Below are 19,003 nucleotides of genomic sequence, written 5' to 3' on the forward strand. Positions count from 1 at the left end.
TAATTAATCAGACTTTGCGGGAGGCACAAGGGTTAATTGGGGCCGATGCCGATTTGGGAAAGAACCAAAAAAAAAAACTGATCAAGGGAATAGCCAGGATTCCTTCTGTCCATTTGGGACACTATGCCCCTTAATCGGGACAGGAGGCAGTTGCCGAACAGTTTCTGACCGGGTGTCAAGTCACGTGCTCTCGTGAGGCCGTTTGACACTGTGCTTAGAGGGAGCGGTCTATAAATAGCGTCATTTCCATGTGCTCGTATTCCTAAAGAGCAGTGATTTTTTTTTTTTTTTGGTCAGTGATAGTTGCCAAGAAATAAGAGCCAGGGCAAACCATCTGGGGCCTGTCCTGCACAGTGCTGCTTCATGGGCTCGGAGACGTGAAAATGAAACCACTTCGCCACCTCAACAAGTCGGTGGCGGGGCGGGGGGGGAGGGCAATGAAGAATTTGAAGGCATCGGCAACCACCTTGAATGTTACAATGAAAACGAAGATTTGGAGGACGCAATTGCAGGAAGGCGGCGCGTCTGTGTCTGAGCTGATTTTGTTCACTCGTGGCCAATCAAAAGAGTGCGGCAGTGTATGCTGGGTGAAAACGTTTGCTGGTAACTATCCCGGAGCTAATACACAGCTTTATAGTGCTGTAGTAGCATTGGCAGTGTTCCAGTTTGTTCTGTATTCCGCACTAAGTGCATAATTTGTTACCCCGTTAAACGGTAGTTTTTTTTCTCTCTCTTTTTTTTGTCTAACTTCTTAAACTAGTTCCACGAAATCTTTGGCTAGGTTGGGGGCGGCCGCTCAGTTGGGCCAAACTGTACTGGTCCCGACGAGTCCCAGATACCCGAAATCCGTATGGTACTTGGCTAAGCAGGGACGGAGGAGGGGGTGGACAACAGAGCTTTACGCTGCGGACGCCTGACCAATCTTGCGGCGATCTTTGAGGGAGTTACCGGGAAGGTCCACGACCGGCAAGGCGGCGTGGGTGCCGTCTACACAGACTTTAGGAGGCCCTTCGATGAGTTCCTGCATGGGCAGCTGGCAAAGAAGGTTCTGTCGCCCGGCATGCGGGATGAGGTAGTAAATTGGATTGGTAGTAGATAGTTGCCTCTCTGACTGGAGGCCTGTGACCAGCGGAGAGCCGCAGGGATCGGAGCCGGGTCCGTTGTGGTTTGTCATCTAGATCAACAGTCTGGGTGATAATGCGGTGAACTGGGTCGGCAAATTTGCAGGTGTCACCAAGATTGGGAGAGTAGTGGTCAGCAGGGAAGGCTATCAAGGCTTGAAGAGGGATCTGGACCAGCGGGAAAAGAGGGATTGAGAAAGCGGCGGACGGGAATTCAATGCAGACAAGTGCGAGGAGCTGCACTTTGGTAGGACCAACCCAAACTAGCCGAAGTTTTCATGGAACTAGTTAAAAAGTTGGACAGAAAACCGCACAGGGAAGAGAACTAAAGGAATCTGGGAATACCGGTTCATAATCCCTTGAAAGTGGTGGCAAGGTAGACGGGAATATAAAGAAAGCTTTTGGCGCGTTCATCAGTCTGTGCAATGAGTACAGGAGATGGGCTGTTACGTTGAAGTTGGGTGAGATCTTGCTGAGGCCGAATTCGGAGTACTGTGTGCAGTTTTTGGCAACCTGTCCTGCAGGGAAGGTATCAATAAGATCGAAAGAGGCGCGGCCGAAAGTTTACAAGGATGTCGCCGGGCCCCCGAGGAGTTGTAGGGAAAGGTCGAACAGGTTTGGACTCAATTCCCTGGAGCGTCGGAGAGAGGGGAGGGGGGAGATTTCATAGTCATAGTCATACTTTACTGATCCCAGGGGGAAATTGGTTAAACGGTTTGACGGAGGGGCGCAAAATTCCGAGGGCCTTTCCCGCTGAGGTTTGGGTGGGACTCAATCCAGAGGTCAGGGGTTAAGGGTGAAAGGTGGAATGCTGAAGGGGAACACGAGGGAGGCGTTCTTATTCACTCGGAGGGTGCGGGGTGATCTGCCAAGTGGGGGATGCAGGGTCAATTTCACGTTTCAGAGAGGTTCAGTTCGATGGCAGAGGTGTGGAGAGCCGCGGGGAGGGTCCGACGGAGCTCGGCACAGTAACAGTTCAGCAGCGACCGTTTTGCCCGCAGAGTCCGGCAGGTGTTTGCTTTACCTGTGCAGAGGTGTGAGTAGAAGCCCTCCTTCGTCAGCATGAGGAGGAGGGAGGCCCATCCCAGCAGCACGGCGGAGAAGAGGAGGTTTTCGATCACCGCCGTAATCGCCATCCACCAGCGCCTTCGGTAGGCCTGAGAGAGAGAGGGGGCCATACCTGGGGGACGGAGAGAGGGAGAGAGAGGGGGGAAGGTTAGTGGGAGCAAGAGAGAGCGAGCGATCACGGGGGCGAGTGAGAGGGGATGTGAGAGAGGGCTAGAGAGAGTGACAGAACGAGAGAGTGAGAGAGAGAGAGGGGAGGTGAGTGGGAGTGAGGGAAGCAAGAGAGAGTGAGAGGGGCTGTGAGAGAGGAGGAGGAGAGAGGAGGGGGGGCAAGTGAGAATGGGAAAAAAGGAAAGGTGAGTGGGAGTGAGAGAGCGGGGGGGTTGTGAGAGGAGGGTGTGTGTATGTAAGAGAGAGAGAGAACTAGAGAGCAAAAGAGAGTGGAAGAATGAGGGGGTGAGTGCGTGGGGGAGAGGGAGGGAGGAGGGGAGGGGGAGAGGGGGAAGGGAGAGGAAAAGGAGGGGAGAGGGGGTACAGGGGAGGGGGAAGAAGGGGAGAGGGAAGAGGGGAAGAAGAGGGGAGGGGAAGGGAAGAAGAGGGGGAGGGGAAGTGGGGGAGGGGAAGAGGGGGGAAGAAGAGGTGGAGGGGGAAGAGGGGGAGGGGGAAGAGGGGGAGGGGGAAGAGGGGGATAAAAGGTGGAGGGGAAGAAGGGGAGGGGGAAGAAGGGGAGGGGGAAGAAGGGGAGGGGGAAGAAGGGGAGGGGGAAGAAGGGGAGGGGAAGAAGGGGAGGGGAAGAAGGGGAAGGAAAGGGGGAGGGGGAAGGAAAGGGGGAGGGGGAAGAAGGGGAGAGGGAAGAGGAGGGGGAGGGGGAAGAGGAGGCGGTGGGGGGTGAAAGGGGAGGGAAGAGAGGGGGAAGAAGGGGGAAAGAGGGGGAAGGGGGGAAGAGAGGGGGAGGGGCAGAGGGGGGAGGGCAAGAGAGAGGGAGGAAGAGGGCGCTGTATGTGGGTAGAACACATTAGCAGAAGTGGTGGAGGCAGGTAGCAGGAGGAACACCTTGACAGGTACACAGATAAGAAACAAGAGAGAATCTGCAGAAGCCAGAGATCTGAACAACAGACCCGAAATTCGGCAGGTCGGGCAGTGTCTATGGAAAAGAGTCAACAGTCAATGTTTCAGCCCGAAACCCATCGGCAGGCCGGCTGCACTTTTTTTTTCCAACAGATGCTGCCTGGCCTGCCAAGTTCCTCCAGCATTTTGTGTGTGTGTGCGTGACACAGATAAGAAAGGATTTTTTTTAAAAAGAGGGGTCGGGAAAAATGTAGGCACCTGGGACCGGGCTTAAATGGGAATCTTGGCCTGCACGGAGCAGCTGAGTGGAAAGGCCTGTTTTCCAGCTGTGTGACACTGTGACAGAGAGAGACAGAGACAGAGAGAGAGGCAGAGAGACACAGACACACAGAGAGGCAGAGAGACGGGGCATGAGTGGAAAGGTCTGTTTTCCAGCTGTGTGACAATGTGACAGAGAGAGAGAGACAGAGACGGAGAGAGAGACAGACAGAGAGAGAGACAGACACAGAGAGACAGAGAGACAGAGAAACAGAGAAACAGAGAACAGACAGACAGACAGAGAGACAGAGGATGAGTGGAAAGGCCTATTTCCAGCTGTGTGACACTGTGACAGAGAGAGACAAAGACAGAGACAGACAGAGAGAGAGACAGAGAGACAGGGGATGAGTGGAAAGGCCCGTTTTCCTGCTGTGTGACACTGTGACAGAGAGAGACAGACAGACAGAGAACAGACACAGAGAGACAGACAGAGAGACAGGGGATGAGTGGAAAGGCCTGTTTTCCAGCTGTGTGACAATGTGACAGAGAGAGACAGACAGACAGAGAACAGACACAGAGAGACAGACAGAGAACAGACAGACAGAGAGACGGGGCATGAGTGGAAAGGTCTGTTTTCCAGCTGTGTGACAATGTGACAGAGAGAGAGAGACAGAGACGGAGAGAGAGACAGACAGAGAGAGAGACAGACACAGAGAGACAGACAGACAGACAGAGAGACAGGGGATGAGTGGAAAGGCCCGTTTTCCTGCTGTGTGACACTGTGACAGAGAGAGACAGACAGACAGAGAACAGACACAGAGAGACAGACAGAGAGACAGGGGATGAGTGGAAAGGCCTGTTTTCCAGCTGTGTGACAATGTGACAGAGAGAGACAGACAGACAGAGAACAGACACAGAGAGACAGACAGAGAACAGACAGACAGAGAGACGGGGCATGAGTGGAAAGGTCTGTTTTCCAGCTGTGTGACAATGTGACAGAGAGAGAGAGACAGAGACGGAGAGAGAGACAGACAGAGAGAGAGACAGACACAGAGAGACAGACAGACAGACAGAGAGACAGGGGATGAGTGGAAAGGCCCGTTTTCCTGCTGTGTGACACTGTGACAGAGAGAGACAGACAGACAGAGAACAGACACAGAGAGACAGACAGAGAGACAGGGGATGAGTGGAAAGGCCTGTTTTCCAGCTGTGTGACAATGTGACAGAGAGAGACAGACAGACAGAGAACAGACACAGAGAGACAGACAGAGAACAGACAGACAGAGAGACAGGGGATGAGTGGAAAGGCCTGTTTTCCAGCTGTGTGACAATGTGACAGAGAGAGACAGACAGACAGAGAACAGACACAGAGAGACAGACAGAGAACAGACAGACAGAGAGACAGGGGATGAGTGGAAAGGCCTGTTTTCCAGCTGTGTGACACTGTGACAGAGAGAGACAGAAACAGAGACAGACAGAGACAGACACAGAGAGACACAGAGAGACAGACAGACAGAGACAGACACAGAGACAGAGAGACAGGGGATGAGCGGCAAGGCCTGTTTCCCAGCTGTGTGACACTGTGACAGAGAGAGAGAGACAGAGACAGAGAGAGAGGCAGAGAGACACAGACACACAGAGAGGCAGAGAGACAGGGGATGAGTGGAAAGGCCTGTTTTCCAGCTGTGTGACAATGTGACAGAAAGAGACAGAGAGAGACAGACAGGCAGACATAGAGACGGGGGGGTGGGGTGGGACAAAGAGGGGGGGTCAGACAGTGGGGAAAAGATGACAGCCCTAATGCAGCGTGTCCACCAGAAACATCCGTTAGCTGCTTCAGATGTTGCTCGACCCACTGAGTTCAGCAGATTGTACACACACAGACACACACAGACACACACACACACAGACACACACACACACAGACACACACACACACAAACAGACACAGACAGACACACAGACACACACACACAGACACACACACACAAACAGACACACACAGACACACAGACACACACACACAGACACACACACACACACAAACACACACACACAGACACACACACACACACAGACACACAGACACACACAAACAGACACACACACACACAAACACAGACACACACACACAGACACACAGACACACACACAGACACACACAGACAGACACACACAGACACACACACACAGACACACACAGACGCACACTGAAGATCGTAACGTGGAGAGAAACAGACATACACGTATGCACACAGACACCAACACACACAGATAATGACAGAGAGAGAGAGAGAGAGAGAGAGAGAGAGAGAGGGAGGGAGAGAGAGAGAGAGAGAGAGAGAGAGAGAGAGAGATACACACACACGCGGGTACACAGTCAGAGAAACACAGAACTGGCAGATAAATAAAGTTTGAGATAGGGAATGAGGAGGGGCGTCTGAGAGGGAGGGGTGAAGAGTGGGGACGGAGGGAGGAATGGGTGTGAACGGGCGTCTCCTGGGTGTGGTGGCTCTGTCCCCTGTCCCTGTCCCAGGATGGACAGTCAGACGACGGGAGAGAGCCGCAGCCGCTGAGAGACAGAGAGAGAGGGAGCGGGCAGAGAGAGACTGGGAGCTGAAATCGGACACCGCCGGCCCATGGTATCAGGCGGCAGCTTCGGACTGCCCCAGAGCCGGCCCCGGCCCACGCAGGTACACCCCGAACCCCGCTCGGCGTGGCGGGACACCCCCCCCACCCTGTCACGGCTCCCGCCACGCTTTCTCCCCGCGAGGCGGGAGCGCGAGACCAAAAAAGGAAGTCTCTGCAAAAAAGTTTGGGGAAACTTTTTCTTTTGGTTGAAAAGTTTCGTCGGGGCGAGGTGTCCCGGGGGAGGGGGGCACTGCTCACCTGCGTAGCTGGACACCCGTGCCGGTGTCTCCGGGTCCGGGGAAGCAGAGAGACAGAGAGTCAGAGAGCGCAAAGGCAAAGGCGGGGAGGAAGTCGAGTTGCGCAGCTTTGGCTGCTGGGGGCGCGTTTTCCCCGAGCCACGTGGTGAACAAGCATTTCACGATCGCAATTTGCGTGCGTGTCTGTGTGTGTGTGTGTGTGTATAGACGGCTGGGGAGGGGGGTGGGGGTGGGGGTGGTTAGTGATGAGTCATACAGGGAAGCAGGTGGGGGTAGGGGAAAGAGAGGAGGGAGAGGGACACTGCATGATAGTTTGTGTGAGGGAGACGCAGACTGTATGTGTGTCTGAGGGAGGGAGGGTGGAACTATGTACGCTTTGTACCGTCCGGAGGGGTTGTTGAATCAGACGGGCAGTGCACAGCAGGTAGAGAAAGAGAGGGACTTCTGGCTGTAGTGGGTGGCGGGGGAGGGGGGTGGGGACGGAGAGAGCCGAGACGTGTGACAGCTAGAGACCGAGAGGGGCGTGTATCGGACGTCACGCAGGCAGGGCTGGTGTGGGACAGGACTTAGGAAAATAGAGTTGTGTGTGTGTGTGTGTGTGTGTGTGTGTGTGTGTGTGTCACACAGAGAGAGAGAGAGAGAGAAATAAAGTATGTGTGTATGTGTGTGAGAGAGAGAGGTGTGTGAAGGAGAGATGTGTTTGTGTGTGAGGGAGAGGGTGTGTGAGAGACAGGGAGGGTGTGTGAGGGAGAGATGTGTTTGTGTGTGTGTGAGAGCGAGAGGGTGTGTATGTGTGTGAAGGAGAGATGTGTTTGTGTGTGAGGGAGAGATGTGTGTGAGGGAGAGGGAGAGGGTGTGTGAGAGACAGGGAGGGTGTGTGAGGGAGAGAGAGAGGGTGTGTGAGGGAGAGATGTGTTTGTGTGTGTGTGAGAGCGAGAAGGAGAGATGTGTTTGTGTGTGAGGGAGAGATGTGTGTGAGGGAGAGGGAGAGGGTGTGTGAGAGACAGGGAGGGTGTGTGAGGGAGAGAGAGAGGGTGTGTGAGGGAGAGATGTGTTTGTGTGTGTGTGAGAGCGAGAGGGTGTGTATGTGTGTGAGAGAGGTGTGTGAAGGAGAGATGTGTTTGTGTGTGAGGGAGAGATGTGTGTGAGGGAGAGGGAGAGGGTGTGTGAGAGACAGGGAGGGTGTGTGAGGGAGAGAGAGAGGGTGTGTGAGGGAGAGATGTGTTTGTGTGTGTGTGAGAGCGAGAGGGTGTGTATGTGTGTGAGAGAGGTGTGTGAAGGAGAGATATGTTTGTGTGTGTGTGAGAGAGGAGACGTGCGAGGGAAGTGTGTGTGTGTGTGAGAGAGAGAGACAGAGGAAGTAATTATGCGATAAAGCAAGAAATGGTCAGTCCCAGCCCATCCCTGTTTTCCCGAGACTGTCAGGCGTGTCCATGTCTGCTCCGTCTCCCTGTCCAGGTGTCTTGTAAACGTACCATTTCCGCTGACAGCCCGCTCCGGCTCTGTGTCACAAACTAGTCCCCTTTAAATCCTCAGCCTCGCTCCTTAAACTTGGGGTCTCTTTGTGTGTTTGTGTGTGTGAGCGAGACAGACAGAGATCAGTATCCCACACCGGGAGTTTTACCGCACACAGCTCCAGTCTCCGCATCCCACGCCGGGACTTTTCTGCGCGCCGCTCCCGGCCTCTGCGTCCATCTCTGGGAGCTCCCGCACGCGGTTCCGGCCTCCCTGACCGGCGGGGCACTCACCGCTCCCTCCGCCACGAAGTTCCCTCTCCTGCAGCCCCCGCGCCCATCCCATCCCATCCCATGTGGGACCCTGGTCTCCGAGACAGCTCGGGAAGGGCGCAGGTCGTCGGCAGTCCCGCGGTCTGCTGGCGGGCTGCTCCGGACGTGGGAGGGAGGGAGGGAGGGAGGGAGAGGGCAGAGGGCAGGGACAGATGTTGGTATAAGTGTGTGCCGGGACTTTCGATGGATCGGCTCGCCGATGCTGCGTTTGGGTTCTGGAGGGAGGGAGCAGAGGGGGAGGGGGAGAATGGTGGGGTCAGGGTGACTGAGAGGGAGAGAGAGAGAAGATGGGAGAGAGGGAAGACAGAGAATGTTGCGGAGGGCGAGGACGAAGAGATCGGGGAGACGGGGGGGGTAGGAGAGAGGGGACTCAGAGGCGGGGAGAGGGGCGGAAAGGAGAGCAGTAGGGGGTGGGGAGCAGAGAGAGGGGGACTGAGTGGAGGAGGGGGAGGGAGACGGAGGAGAGCGAAAGGTGGGGGGAGAAGAGGAAGACAGAAGAGAGGGGAGAGAGATGGTAACGAGAGGGGAGACTGGGTATGGAGAATGGGAGGGAGGGGCTGGAAGGAGTTAGGAGAGGGGGGGAAGGCGGGTAGAGAAGGGAGTGGGGGGAAAGCGACGTGGTGAGTGCTGGGCGAGAGAGAGAGAGATCGTCCTTGTTCTGCCAACTACTAAGGATTATTCCTCTCGACTCTGTCCAAGATTCCTCTCCTTCCTCCCTTACCCCTCCCCTCTCCTCTCCTCCCCCACTTCCTCCTTCTCCGCCCCTTCCTTCCTTCCCCACCTCCCTTCCTCCCTCCTCTTACTATTCTCTCCCTTCCTTCCTCCCTTCCCCTTCCATCCTTCCCTCTCCCTCTCATGTTCCTCCCCTGCTCCCTCCCGTCTCCCTCAATAGGTTTCAAAGGTCAGAGAAATATATACAATATACATTCTGAAATTCTTTTTCTTCGCAAACGTCCACGAAAATAGAGGAGTGCCCCCCCCCAAGAATGAATAACAGTGAAATATTAAAACCCCAAAGACCCCTCCCCAGCTCCGTCTTCCTTGCCCTCCTCTCCTTACCCCTTCCTCTCCCTCCCTCCCCTCTTGCTAATCTCACCCCTCCCTCCCTCAGTCTCCCTCCCGATCCTCCCTTCCCCTTCCCCCTCCCTCCAAAGTTGTTTCGAGGCCGGCCCTCTCTCTCTCCAAAGATTCCTGCTGCCCCACTCTATCCCTGTCCCTCTCCAACCATCGCCCATCCCAAATCCCGGCTGAGCTGTCCGTGAGAGGGGAGAACATGCGTGGTGACATCGCTGAGTGGAGGGCCATCACGAGGGGTGTTTGGGGACAGAGGGGGAGATGGAGAGAGCGAGGCCGTGGGGCAGGGAGAGGGAGGGTTATTCGGAGGGTGCGGGGGGAGCCCTCTGTGTGTTTGGGGAGGGGAAGGGATGGTGGAAGAGAAGAAGAGAGGAGGAGAGGAAAAGGGAACGATAGAGAGAGAGAGATAATGAGAGGAACAAGAAAGGAGAGAGAACGAGAGAAGGGAGGAGAGCTAGATGGAGAAAGAGAACAGGAGATGAAGGGGGTGAGAGAGAGCGACAGTGAGAGGAGGGGAGAGGGAGAAAGAGGGAAGGGGCGAGGAATGAGAGAGGGAGGAGGAGAGCTGGAGAAAAGGAACGAGAGAAGTAGGAAGGAGAGAGAGAACGAGCGAGGGTAAGGAAGAGAGAAGGAGAGAGGGAACGAGAGGGAAGAAGAGAGATGGAGAGAAGGAACGAGACAGGAATGGGAGAAAGAGAGAAGGGGAGAGAGGAGGAGAGTGAGAGACTGAAAGGAAAATGCGAGGAGATGGAGAGAGAGAGAGTGAGAGAAAGTGAGAGGGAGAGTGGGAAAGGAGAGAGTGAGTGATGGATGGATGGATGGAGGGGATAGTGAATCTAGGGTGAGGAAGAGAGACGGACCAGTTTGGTTGGGGGGGGTGGATCGGGAGCGTAGGAATGAGGGAGGAGAGAGAGAAGGAGATCGGGAGATGAAGGCGGCAGAGTGAGGGATGGGAGGAAAAAGCGAGGGGGAGAGAGGGAACAAAGGAATTGGAAAAAGAGGGAGATGGATAGAGGGAATGAGAGATTGAGGCAGGAGAGGAAGAGAGAAGGATGAGCGATGGAAGGAGAATGGGGAGAGGGAAGGAGAGAGGGGGAGAGGGAGGAAAGGGAAAGGCGGGAGAGGGGATGAGCGAGTGGAGGGAAGGAGACAGGGAGAGAGCAGAGGATAGAGTGAAGGAGAGGGGAAGAGGGAAGGAGTGAGGGGAAGGGGAGGAGAGAGGGAAGGAGAGGGGGAAGAGGGAAGGAGTGAGGGGAAGGGGAGGAGAGAGGGAAGGAGAGGGGGAAGAGGGAAGGAGTGAGGGGAAGGGGAGGAGAGAGGGAAGGAGAGGGGGAAGAGGGAAGGAGTGAGGGGAAGGGGAGGAGAGAGGGAAGGAGAGGGGGAAGAGGGAAGGAGTGAGGGGAAGGGGAGGAGAGAGGGAAGGAGAGGGGGAAGAGGGAAGGAGTGAGGGGAAGGGGAGGAGAGAGGGAAGGAGAGGGGGAAGAGGGAAGGAGTGAGGGGAAGGGGAGGAGAGAGGGAAGGAGAGGGGGAAGAGAGAAGGAGTAAGGGGAAGGGGAGGAGAGAGGGAAGGAGAGAAGGGGCAGAGGAGAGGAGAGAGTGGGAGAGGGAGAGAGCGGAGGAGAAAGTGAAGGAGAGGGAGAGAGAGAGGGAGAGAAGGGGAGGGAGAGAGCAGAGAGAGGAGAAAGGGGAAGAAGGAAGGAGAAGAGGAGAGAGGGGAGGAGAAAGGGGAGAGGGAAGGTGAGAAGGGAAGAGAGAAGGAGAGGGGGCAAGGAGAGAGGAGAGAGACAAGGAGAGGGGGAGGGAAGGACAGAGGTGAGAGGCAAGGGGGAGGGAAGGAGAGAGGTGGGAGAGAAGGAGAGGTGGGAGAGAGAGGGAGAGGGGAGCGGGAAGGAGAGAGAGGAGAGAGGGCAAGAGAAAGGGGAGAGAGGAGAGGGGGAGAGGGACGCAGGGAGAGAGAAGGGGAGAGGGGAAGAGGGAAGGAGAGGGGAGAGCGGGGAGAGGGTAGGAGAGAGTGGGGGAGGGAGGGAGAGGGGGAAATGGAAGGAGAAGAGGAGAGGGAAGGAGAGAGGGAGTAGAGGTAAGTAGAGGGGGGAAGAGGGTGTTAAGGAGAGAGTGGGGAGAGTGAAGGAAAGGGGAAGGGAAAGAAAGAGGGAGAAGGAGAGTGGGAGTAGAGGGAAGGAGGGGGGAGAAGGAAGAAGAGAGGAGTGAGGGAAATAGAGAGGGAGAGGGAAGGAGAGTGGAGGAAGATGGAAAGAGAGAGGAGGTAGGAGTGTTAAGGAGAGAGGGGGAGAGTGAAGGGGAGAAGGAAGAAGACAGGAGTGTGAGACGTAGAGGGGAGAGGGAAGGAGAGAGGGGGGAAGGAATATGAGGGCAGAGGGAAAGCAATGGATGGTGATGGAGGGGAAGGAGTGAGGGAGCGGAGAGGGAGGGAGTGAGTGGGTGAGAGATGACGAGAGGGATGGGTGGAGAGAATGGGAGGAGGAGGAGAAGTAGATGGGAACAGGATTGAGAGAATGTGCGAGAGCAGAGGGAGAGGGAAGGAATGAAGCAGAGAGAGATTGAGGAGAATAAAAGAGGGAGGCAGAGAAGGGGAGAAGGAGTTAGGCCACCGAAGAGGAGAGGGAGGTGAGAAGAAAGTTGGGGGTGGGGTGGAAGAGGGAGCGAGGGTGGCAGAGATTTGGGAAGGGGCAGGGCAGATGGAGAATTGATAAGTGAGAGAAATTGGAGGGAGGGGAAGGGGACAACGGGAAGCGAGGGATGGAGTGAGTGTGAGAGAGAAATTGGAGGGAGGAGGAAAGAAAGAGAGAGAGAAATGCCGATGGTGAAGGGGTGGAACAGGAGGCAGCAAGGGGAGGAATAGAGAGGAAGGGACGAGGGGGAGAGGGAGGGGTGAGAGAGGTGAGAAAGACGAGATGGGGGATAGAGAGATGGGGGAGAGGTGAGTAACAGAGGGAGATGGAGAAGGGAACAGAGGGCGGGGAAGAGAAAGAGGGGACGAATCGAAGGGGAGAGAGGGTGAGATGGGTCAGGGCAGGAGAGGGGAGCTGGGAAGGCCGGACACAGGGATGTTGGACAGAACTGGTCACACTGTCCAGCAGACAGATGGGGACCCTCTCACCCCCACCACACCCTTGTGAACACCCTCCCCCTTTCTCTACAACCGTCCCCCACCCCACCCCTCTCGGTCTCTCCGCAGGACCCCTAGATCCAAGCCACGTCGCCCTCCTGGCCCTCGCTCTCTGTGTCCTCGGCTCTGCCAGCACCCTCCCGCGGAGGGAGATCAGCCGGGAGCAGACGGTCAGCTCGGCCCGACTCCTCCGCAAGGCCCTGACGCAGGTCAACGCCAAACTCCTGGTACGTCACAGCGCGGGGCTCCCTCTACATCACCCCTACAGTGTGTCCCCCCCACTTTACCCACAGTGTGTCCCCCCACTTTATCCCCAGTGTGGGCACCGAGCACTCCCGGGACACGGGTCAGACACGGTGTGGAGCTCCCTCTACATCACCCCCACGGTGTGTCCCCCACTTTAACCCCAGTGTGGGCACCGAGCGTTCCCGGGACACGGGTCAGACACGGTGTGGAGCTCCCTCTACATCACCCCCACAGTGTGTCCCCTCCACTTTATCCGCAGTGTGGACACCGAGCGCTCCCGGGACACGGGTCAGACACGGTGTGGAGCTCCCTCTACATCACCCCCACAGTGTGTCCTCCCCCCCACTTTATCCCCAGTGTGGGCACCGAGCGTTCCCGGGACACGGGTCAGACACGGTGTGGAGCTCCCTCTACGTCACCCCCACAGTGTCCCCCCTCCCACTTTATCCCCAGTGTGGGCACCGAGCGTTCCCGGGACACGGGTCAGACACGGTGTGGAGCTCCCTCTACGTCACCCCCACAGTGTGTCCCCCCCCCACTTTATCCCCAGTGTGGGCACCGAGCGCTCCCGGGACACGGGTCAGACACGGTGTGGAGTTCCCTCTACATCACCCCCACGGTGTGTCCCCCCACCCCCACTTTAACCCCAGTGTGGGCACCGAGCGCTCCCGGGACACGGGTCAGACACGGTGTGGAGCTCCCTCTACATCACCCCCACAGTGTGTCTCTACCCCCCCCACTTTATCCCCAGTGTCGGCACCGAGCGCTCCCGGGACATGGGTCAGACACGGTGTTGTGCTCCCTCTACATCACCCCCACAGTGTGTCCCCCCCCACTTTATCCCCAGTGTGGGCACCGAGCGTTCCTGGGACACGGGTCAGACACGGTGTGGAGCTCCCTCTACGTCACCCCCACAGTGTGTCCCCCCCCCCACTCTATCCCCAGTGTGGGCACCGAGCGCTCCCGGGACACGGGTCAGACACGGTGTGGAGCTCCCTCTACATCACCCCCAGCAATCTTCTATCCCTAGAGTGCGTGAGGTGACCGACTATTTTTGAATGTCTCATTGTAGTCCCACCTCGGTCTGTAGGGAAGTCACCAGCCCTCAATATGCCTCCCGCCCATTGAGCGATCGTCCGCCGGCTGGTACCGTTACCCGGTGAGTCAGTTCTACCTCCCCGACACCCGCCCCGACGCAGAGAGAGGAGAAAGGGGAAGAAGGAAGGAGGAGAGGAGAGAGGGGAGGAGAAAGGGGAGAGGGAAAGTGAGAAGGGAAGAGAGAAGGAGAGGGGGCAAGGAGAGAGGAGAGAGACAAGGAGAGGGGGAGGGAAGGACAGAGGTGAGAGGCAAGGGGGAGGGAAGGAGGAGAGGTGGGAGAGAAGGAGAGGTGGGAGAGAGAGGGAGAGGGGAGCGGGAAGGAGAGAGAGGAGAGAGGGCAAGAGAAAGGGGAGAAAGGAGAGGGGGAGAGGGACGCAGGGAGAGAGAAGGGGAGAGGGGAAGAGGGAAGGAGAGGGGAGAGCGGGGAGAGGGTAGGAGAGAGTGGGGGAGGGAGGGAGAGGGGGAAATGGAAGGAGAAGAGGAGAGGGAAGGAGAGAGGGAGTAGAGGTAAGTAGAGGGGGGAAGAGGGTGTTAAGGAGAGAGTGGGGAGAGTGAAGGAAAGGGGAAGGGAAAGAAAGAGGGAGAAGGAGAGTGGGAGTAGAGGGAAGGAGGGGGAGAAGGAAGAAGAGAGGAGTGAGGGAAATAGAGAGGGAGAGGGAAGGAGAGTGGAGGAAGATGGAAAGAGAGAGGAGGTAGGAGTGTTAAGGAGAGAGGGGGAGAGTGAAGGGAAGAAGGAAGAAGACAGGAGTGTGAGACGTAGAGGGGAGAGGGAAGGAATAAGAGGGCAGAGGGAAAGCAATGGATGGTGATGGAGGGGAAGGAGTGAGGGAGCGGAGAGGGAGGGAGTGAGTGAGTGAGAGATGACGAGAGGGATGGGTGGAGAGAATGGGAGGAGGAGGAGGAGTAGATGGGAACAGGATTGAGAGAATGTGCGAGAGCAGAGGGAGAGGGAAGGAATGAAGCAGAGAGAGATTGAGGAGAATAAAAGAGGGAGGCAGAGAAGGGGAGAAGGAGATAGGCCACCGAAGAGGAGAGGGAGGTGAGAAGAAAGTTGGGGGTGGGGTGGAAGAGGGAGCGAGGGTGGCAGAGATTTGGGAAGGGGCAGGGCAGATGGAGAATTGATAAGTGAGAGAAATTGGAGGGAGGGGAAGGGGACAACGGGAAGCGAGGGATGGAGTGAGTGTGAGAGAGAAATTGGAGGGAGGAGGAAAGAAAGAGAGAGAGAAATGCCGATGGTGAAGGGGTGGAACAGGAGGCAGCGAGGGGAGGAATAGAGAGGAAGGGACGAGGGGGAGAGGGAGGGGTGAGAGAGGTGAGAAAGACGAGATGGGGGTGTTACGTACCCCGTAACTGGGTTGCCAAACCAGCAGAAATGGATCACTCAGTTGGAGTCTGGAGTACTAGAACTAAGAAAGTTTTATTAAAGAAACAAGCAACACATTAATCGAAAGGATAATAAATGCAACAGTTCAGCGATGATAAACGCACATGTGCACAGAATTAAGATAACAGCATCAATCAAGCTCTATCGTTGTCTAGGGGTAAATGACCAATTTCAAAATGACTCAAAGTTCAGTCCAGTTTAGTAGTTCAGTTCGCAGTAATCGTTGCCATGGCGGTGGACAATGTGGGGGAAGAGAGAGATAGAATAGGAACAACTCATCATTCAGAACGGCTTCACTCACAGACCAGCGAGATGGCTCACAGACCAGCGAGATGGCTCACAAACAGCTTTTTGGGCGGGTCCTTGGTGATGTCACCTGAGGTCACCGACTGTGACCCCTCCTCCAGATGCGGTCGATCCTCTGCAGTGAACCCGGCACCCAGGCAAGGGCGGACACACACCGGGTTCCCGCTGATCGTACCTTTCCACCCTTGTCGTTGTCTGGGACTTCTCACCCACTCGTGAGAAGCGCACCGCTTCCAGGGTCTCGTTACCTCGGGTGGCGTGTGTGTCTGTCTTAGCGAACCTGTCCCTTTTTATCCCCCTGCTGGGGTATCGCCTGTCCATCACTTCAAACAGTTCAAGGTTCAAAGGGGGGAGCCGCTCCAGACAGCTCTTCCTCCCACATCCCTTCATTACACATCTCCAGACGCTGCTCCATTGTTCCTTATCTCTCCTTCCCCTGAGGGCAGGTGGCAGACCAACTGCTGATGCCACTGATGCTAGCCCAGGCCAGCAAACACCTTAATTTTATGTGTATTCTCGTAACAGGGGATAGAGAGATGGGGGAGAGGTGAGTAACAGAGGGAGATGGAGAAGGGAACAGAGGGCGGGGAAGAGAAAGAGGGGACGAATCGAAGGGGAGAGAGGGTGAGATGGGTCAGGGCAGGAGAGGGGAGCTGGGAAGGCCGGACACAGGGATGTTGGACAGAACTGGTCACACTGTCCAGCAGACAGGTGGGGACCCTCTCACCCCCACCACACCCTTGTGAACACCCTCCCCCTTTCTCTACAACCGTCCCCCACCCCACCCCTCTCGGTCTCTCCGCAGGACCCCTAGATCCAAGCCACGTCGCCCTCCTGGCCCTCGCTCTCTGTGTCCTCGGCTCTGCCAGCACCCTCCCGCGGAGGGAGATCAGCCGGGAGCAGACGGTCACCTCGGCCCGACTCCTCCGCAAGGCCCTGACGCAGGTCAACGCCAAACTCCTGGTACGTCACAGCGCGGGGCTCCCTCTACATCACCCCTACAGTGTGTCCCCCCCACTTTATCCCCAGTGTGGGCACCGAGCGCTCCCGGGACACGGGTCAGACACGGTGTGGAGCTCCCTCTACATCACCCCCACAGTGTCCCCCCCCCACTTTATCCCCAGTGTGGGCACCGAGCCCTCCCGGGACATGGGTCAGACACGGTGTGGAGTTCCCTCTACATCACCCCCACGGTGTGTCCCCCCACCCCCACTTTAACCCCAGTGTGGGCACCGAGCGCTCCCGGGACACGGGTCAGACACGGTGTGGAGCTCCCTCTACATCACCCCCACAGTGTGTCTCTACCCCCCACTTTATCCCCAGTGTCGGCACCGAGCGCTCCCGGGACACGGGTCAGACACGGTGTGGAGCTCCCTCTACATCACCCCCACAGTGTGTCCCTCCCCCACTTTATCCCCAGTGTGGGCACCGAGCGCTCCCGGGACACGGGTCAGACACGGTGTGGAGCTCCCTCTACATCACCCCCACAGTGTGTCCCTCCCCCACTTTATCCCCAGTGTGGGCACCGAGCGCTCCCGGGACACGGGTCAGACACGGTGTAGAGCTCCCTCTACATCACCCCCACAGTGTCCCCCCCTCCCACCACTTTATCCCCAGTGTGAGCACTGAGCGCTCCCGGGACACGGGTCAGACACGGTGTGGAGCTCCCTCTACATCACCCCCACAGTGTGTCCCCCGACTTTATCCCCAGTGTGGGCACCGAGCGCTCCCGGGACACAGGTCAGACACGGTGTCGTGCTCCCTCTACATCACCCCCACAGTGTGTCCCCCCCCCCACTTTATCCCCAGTGTGGGCACCGAGCGCTCCCGGGACACGGGTCAGACACGGTGTGGAGCTCCCTCTACATCACCCCCACAGTGTGTCCCCCGACTTTATCCCCAGTGTGGGCACCGAGCGCTCCCGGGACACGGGTCAGACACGGTGTCGTGCTCCCTCTACATCACCCCCACAGTGTGTCCCCCCACTTTATCCCCAGTGTGGGCACCGAGCGCTCCCGGGACACGGGTCAGACACGGTGTGGAGCTCCCTCTACATCACCCCCACTTTATCCCCAGTGTGGCCACTGAGAGCTCCCGGGACACGGGTCAGACACGGTGTGGAGCTCCCTCTACATCACCCCCACAGTGTGTCCCCCCCACTTTATCCCCAGTGTGGACACCGAGCGCTCCCGGGACACGGGTCAGACACGGTGTGGAGCTCCCTCTGCATCACCCCCAGCAATCTTCTATCCCTAGAGTGCGTGAGGTGACCGACTATTTTTGAATGTCTCATTGCAGTCCCACCTCGGTCTGGAGGGAAGTCACCAGCCCTCAATATGCCTCCCGCCCGTTGAGCGATCGTCCGCCGGCTGGTACCGTTACCCGGTGAGTCAGTTCTACCTCCCCGACACCCGCCCCCAGCCGTCTCGACCCGCCTGTCTGTCTCCTGCCCCCATCCCGCTCCGTGTGCCGGTCTCCGACTGACGGCCTCTCCCTCAGGGTCTCGCCGGGGCCAGGTTTTGCCTCTACCGAAAGTGCCTGCGGCGTTTGGAGGCGACCCTCCTGAGGAAGTACGGATTCGGCCTCGATAGCACCCCCCTCGGGCTCGGCCTGCTGATCGGGTGCCTCGGTAAGCTTTGCGTGAGTCACCGCCCCACCCCTGCACACCCCACCCTTCCCGGCGCGGACCGGCAATCGAGTTGAGTAGCTGGCGGGGAGGGCGGCGGCAGGCCGCCACTCTCGGGACCATCCTGACATGTCCCCAGCCCGGCCGAGCGAGGACAGAGCCGCGGGGCGAGATTGTGAGCGGAGGCATCCTGATTATGAGCGAGATGATATCGAGGGACGGTCGAGGTGGGAGGGGGGAGGGTAACCTCGGGGTAGGAGGGTAGGACACGCACCGTGAACGGTAGGGGGTGTCGAGGGTCCCTCGCCCCGTGTTTAACCGCGGCCTCCCCTTGTTCTGCAGGGCACCACCGTTTCCTGCCGGGAGCCTCTCGATCCCGGGCCTGCCTTCTGGACGAGCGAGGTGGAAGGAGGGGTGAACGTGATCCGTGACCTCTTCTCGGACCTGGAGCTCCTGGTTGGACAGTCCGACAGCCTTGTGTCTGACGACCCGGCCTAGGCCGGTCCTGGGTGGAGGGAGTTGGGGGTGCGGGTGTCGGGGGGGGGCGGTAGGGGGGTGGTTGGTGTCCGTCAGCGGTTGTATTATTCGCCCTGGGTACGGAGATGGTCGCCATTGTAATGTCAAATTCCCGTTAACAGAGGGGCGGACGGCCGGGGCGGTGGAATCTCTCAGCCACGCAACCCGTTCCTGAGGGGGTGGGGTAAACTCTCTTTCCATCGGTGAGCCCTGGTAACAGAGGGCAATTCCCTGCCCCGGGCCCCCGCTTATACAGCGAGTCTCTCCGTCGGTAGGTCAGTCCCGGAGGGACTGTCCCTCTGTCGAGGATCGCTGGCGGTCGAGGGAGCCTCTCCGACGGGGGCGCCACGGCTACAGGAGGGTCCTCTCCGCCACTTGTCCCCTATCGGAGGGACCCTCTCCAAATGGAGGCCCTGGCGACAGCGGCAGTTTCTCCGAC

General features: G+C 57.6%; 2 protein-coding genes across 2 annotated transcripts in view; one reads left to right on the plus strand and one right to left on the minus strand.

Annotated features, from left to right (window-relative positions):
- The window catches only part of LOC134342179 (large neutral amino acids transporter small subunit 3-like), a gene marked incomplete at its 3' end in the record, with an annotated part of 65,067 nt that extends 56,788 nt beyond the window's left edge, over window positions 1-8,279 (minus strand). Inside the window, exons 1-2 of the mRNA XM_063040152.1 lie at window positions 8,025-8,279; window positions 2,146-2,301 (exon numbers count right to left, since the gene is read on the minus strand). Coding sequence (XP_062896222.1) covers window positions 2,146-2,301; window positions 8,025-8,205 — 337 coding nt within the window. The remainder of the gene's footprint in view (window positions 1-2,145; window positions 2,302-8,024) is intronic.
- A 91-nt stretch (window positions 8,280-8,370) lies between these two features.
- Window positions 8,371-18,594, plus strand: LOC134342183 (WW domain-binding protein 11-like). The gene is made up of 7 exons (XM_063040157.1): window positions 8,371-8,437; window positions 8,887-9,088; window positions 12,458-12,615; window positions 16,228-16,385; window positions 17,721-17,807; window positions 17,922-18,051; window positions 18,391-18,594. The coding sequence occupies exons 1-7, from the start codon at window positions 8,371-8,373 to the stop codon at window positions 18,477-18,479; spliced, it is 891 nt and encodes a 296-aa protein (XP_062896227.1). The 3' UTR covers window positions 18,480-18,594.
- The last annotated feature ends 409 nt before the right edge of the window (window positions 18,595-19,003 follow it).

Source organism: Mobula hypostoma, unplaced genomic scaffold (assembly GCF_963921235.1).
Source record: "Mobula hypostoma unplaced genomic scaffold, sMobHyp1.1 scaffold_167, whole genome shotgun sequence".
Classification (NCBI taxonomy): Eukaryota; Metazoa; Chordata; class Chondrichthyes; order Myliobatiformes; family Myliobatidae; genus Mobula; species Mobula hypostoma.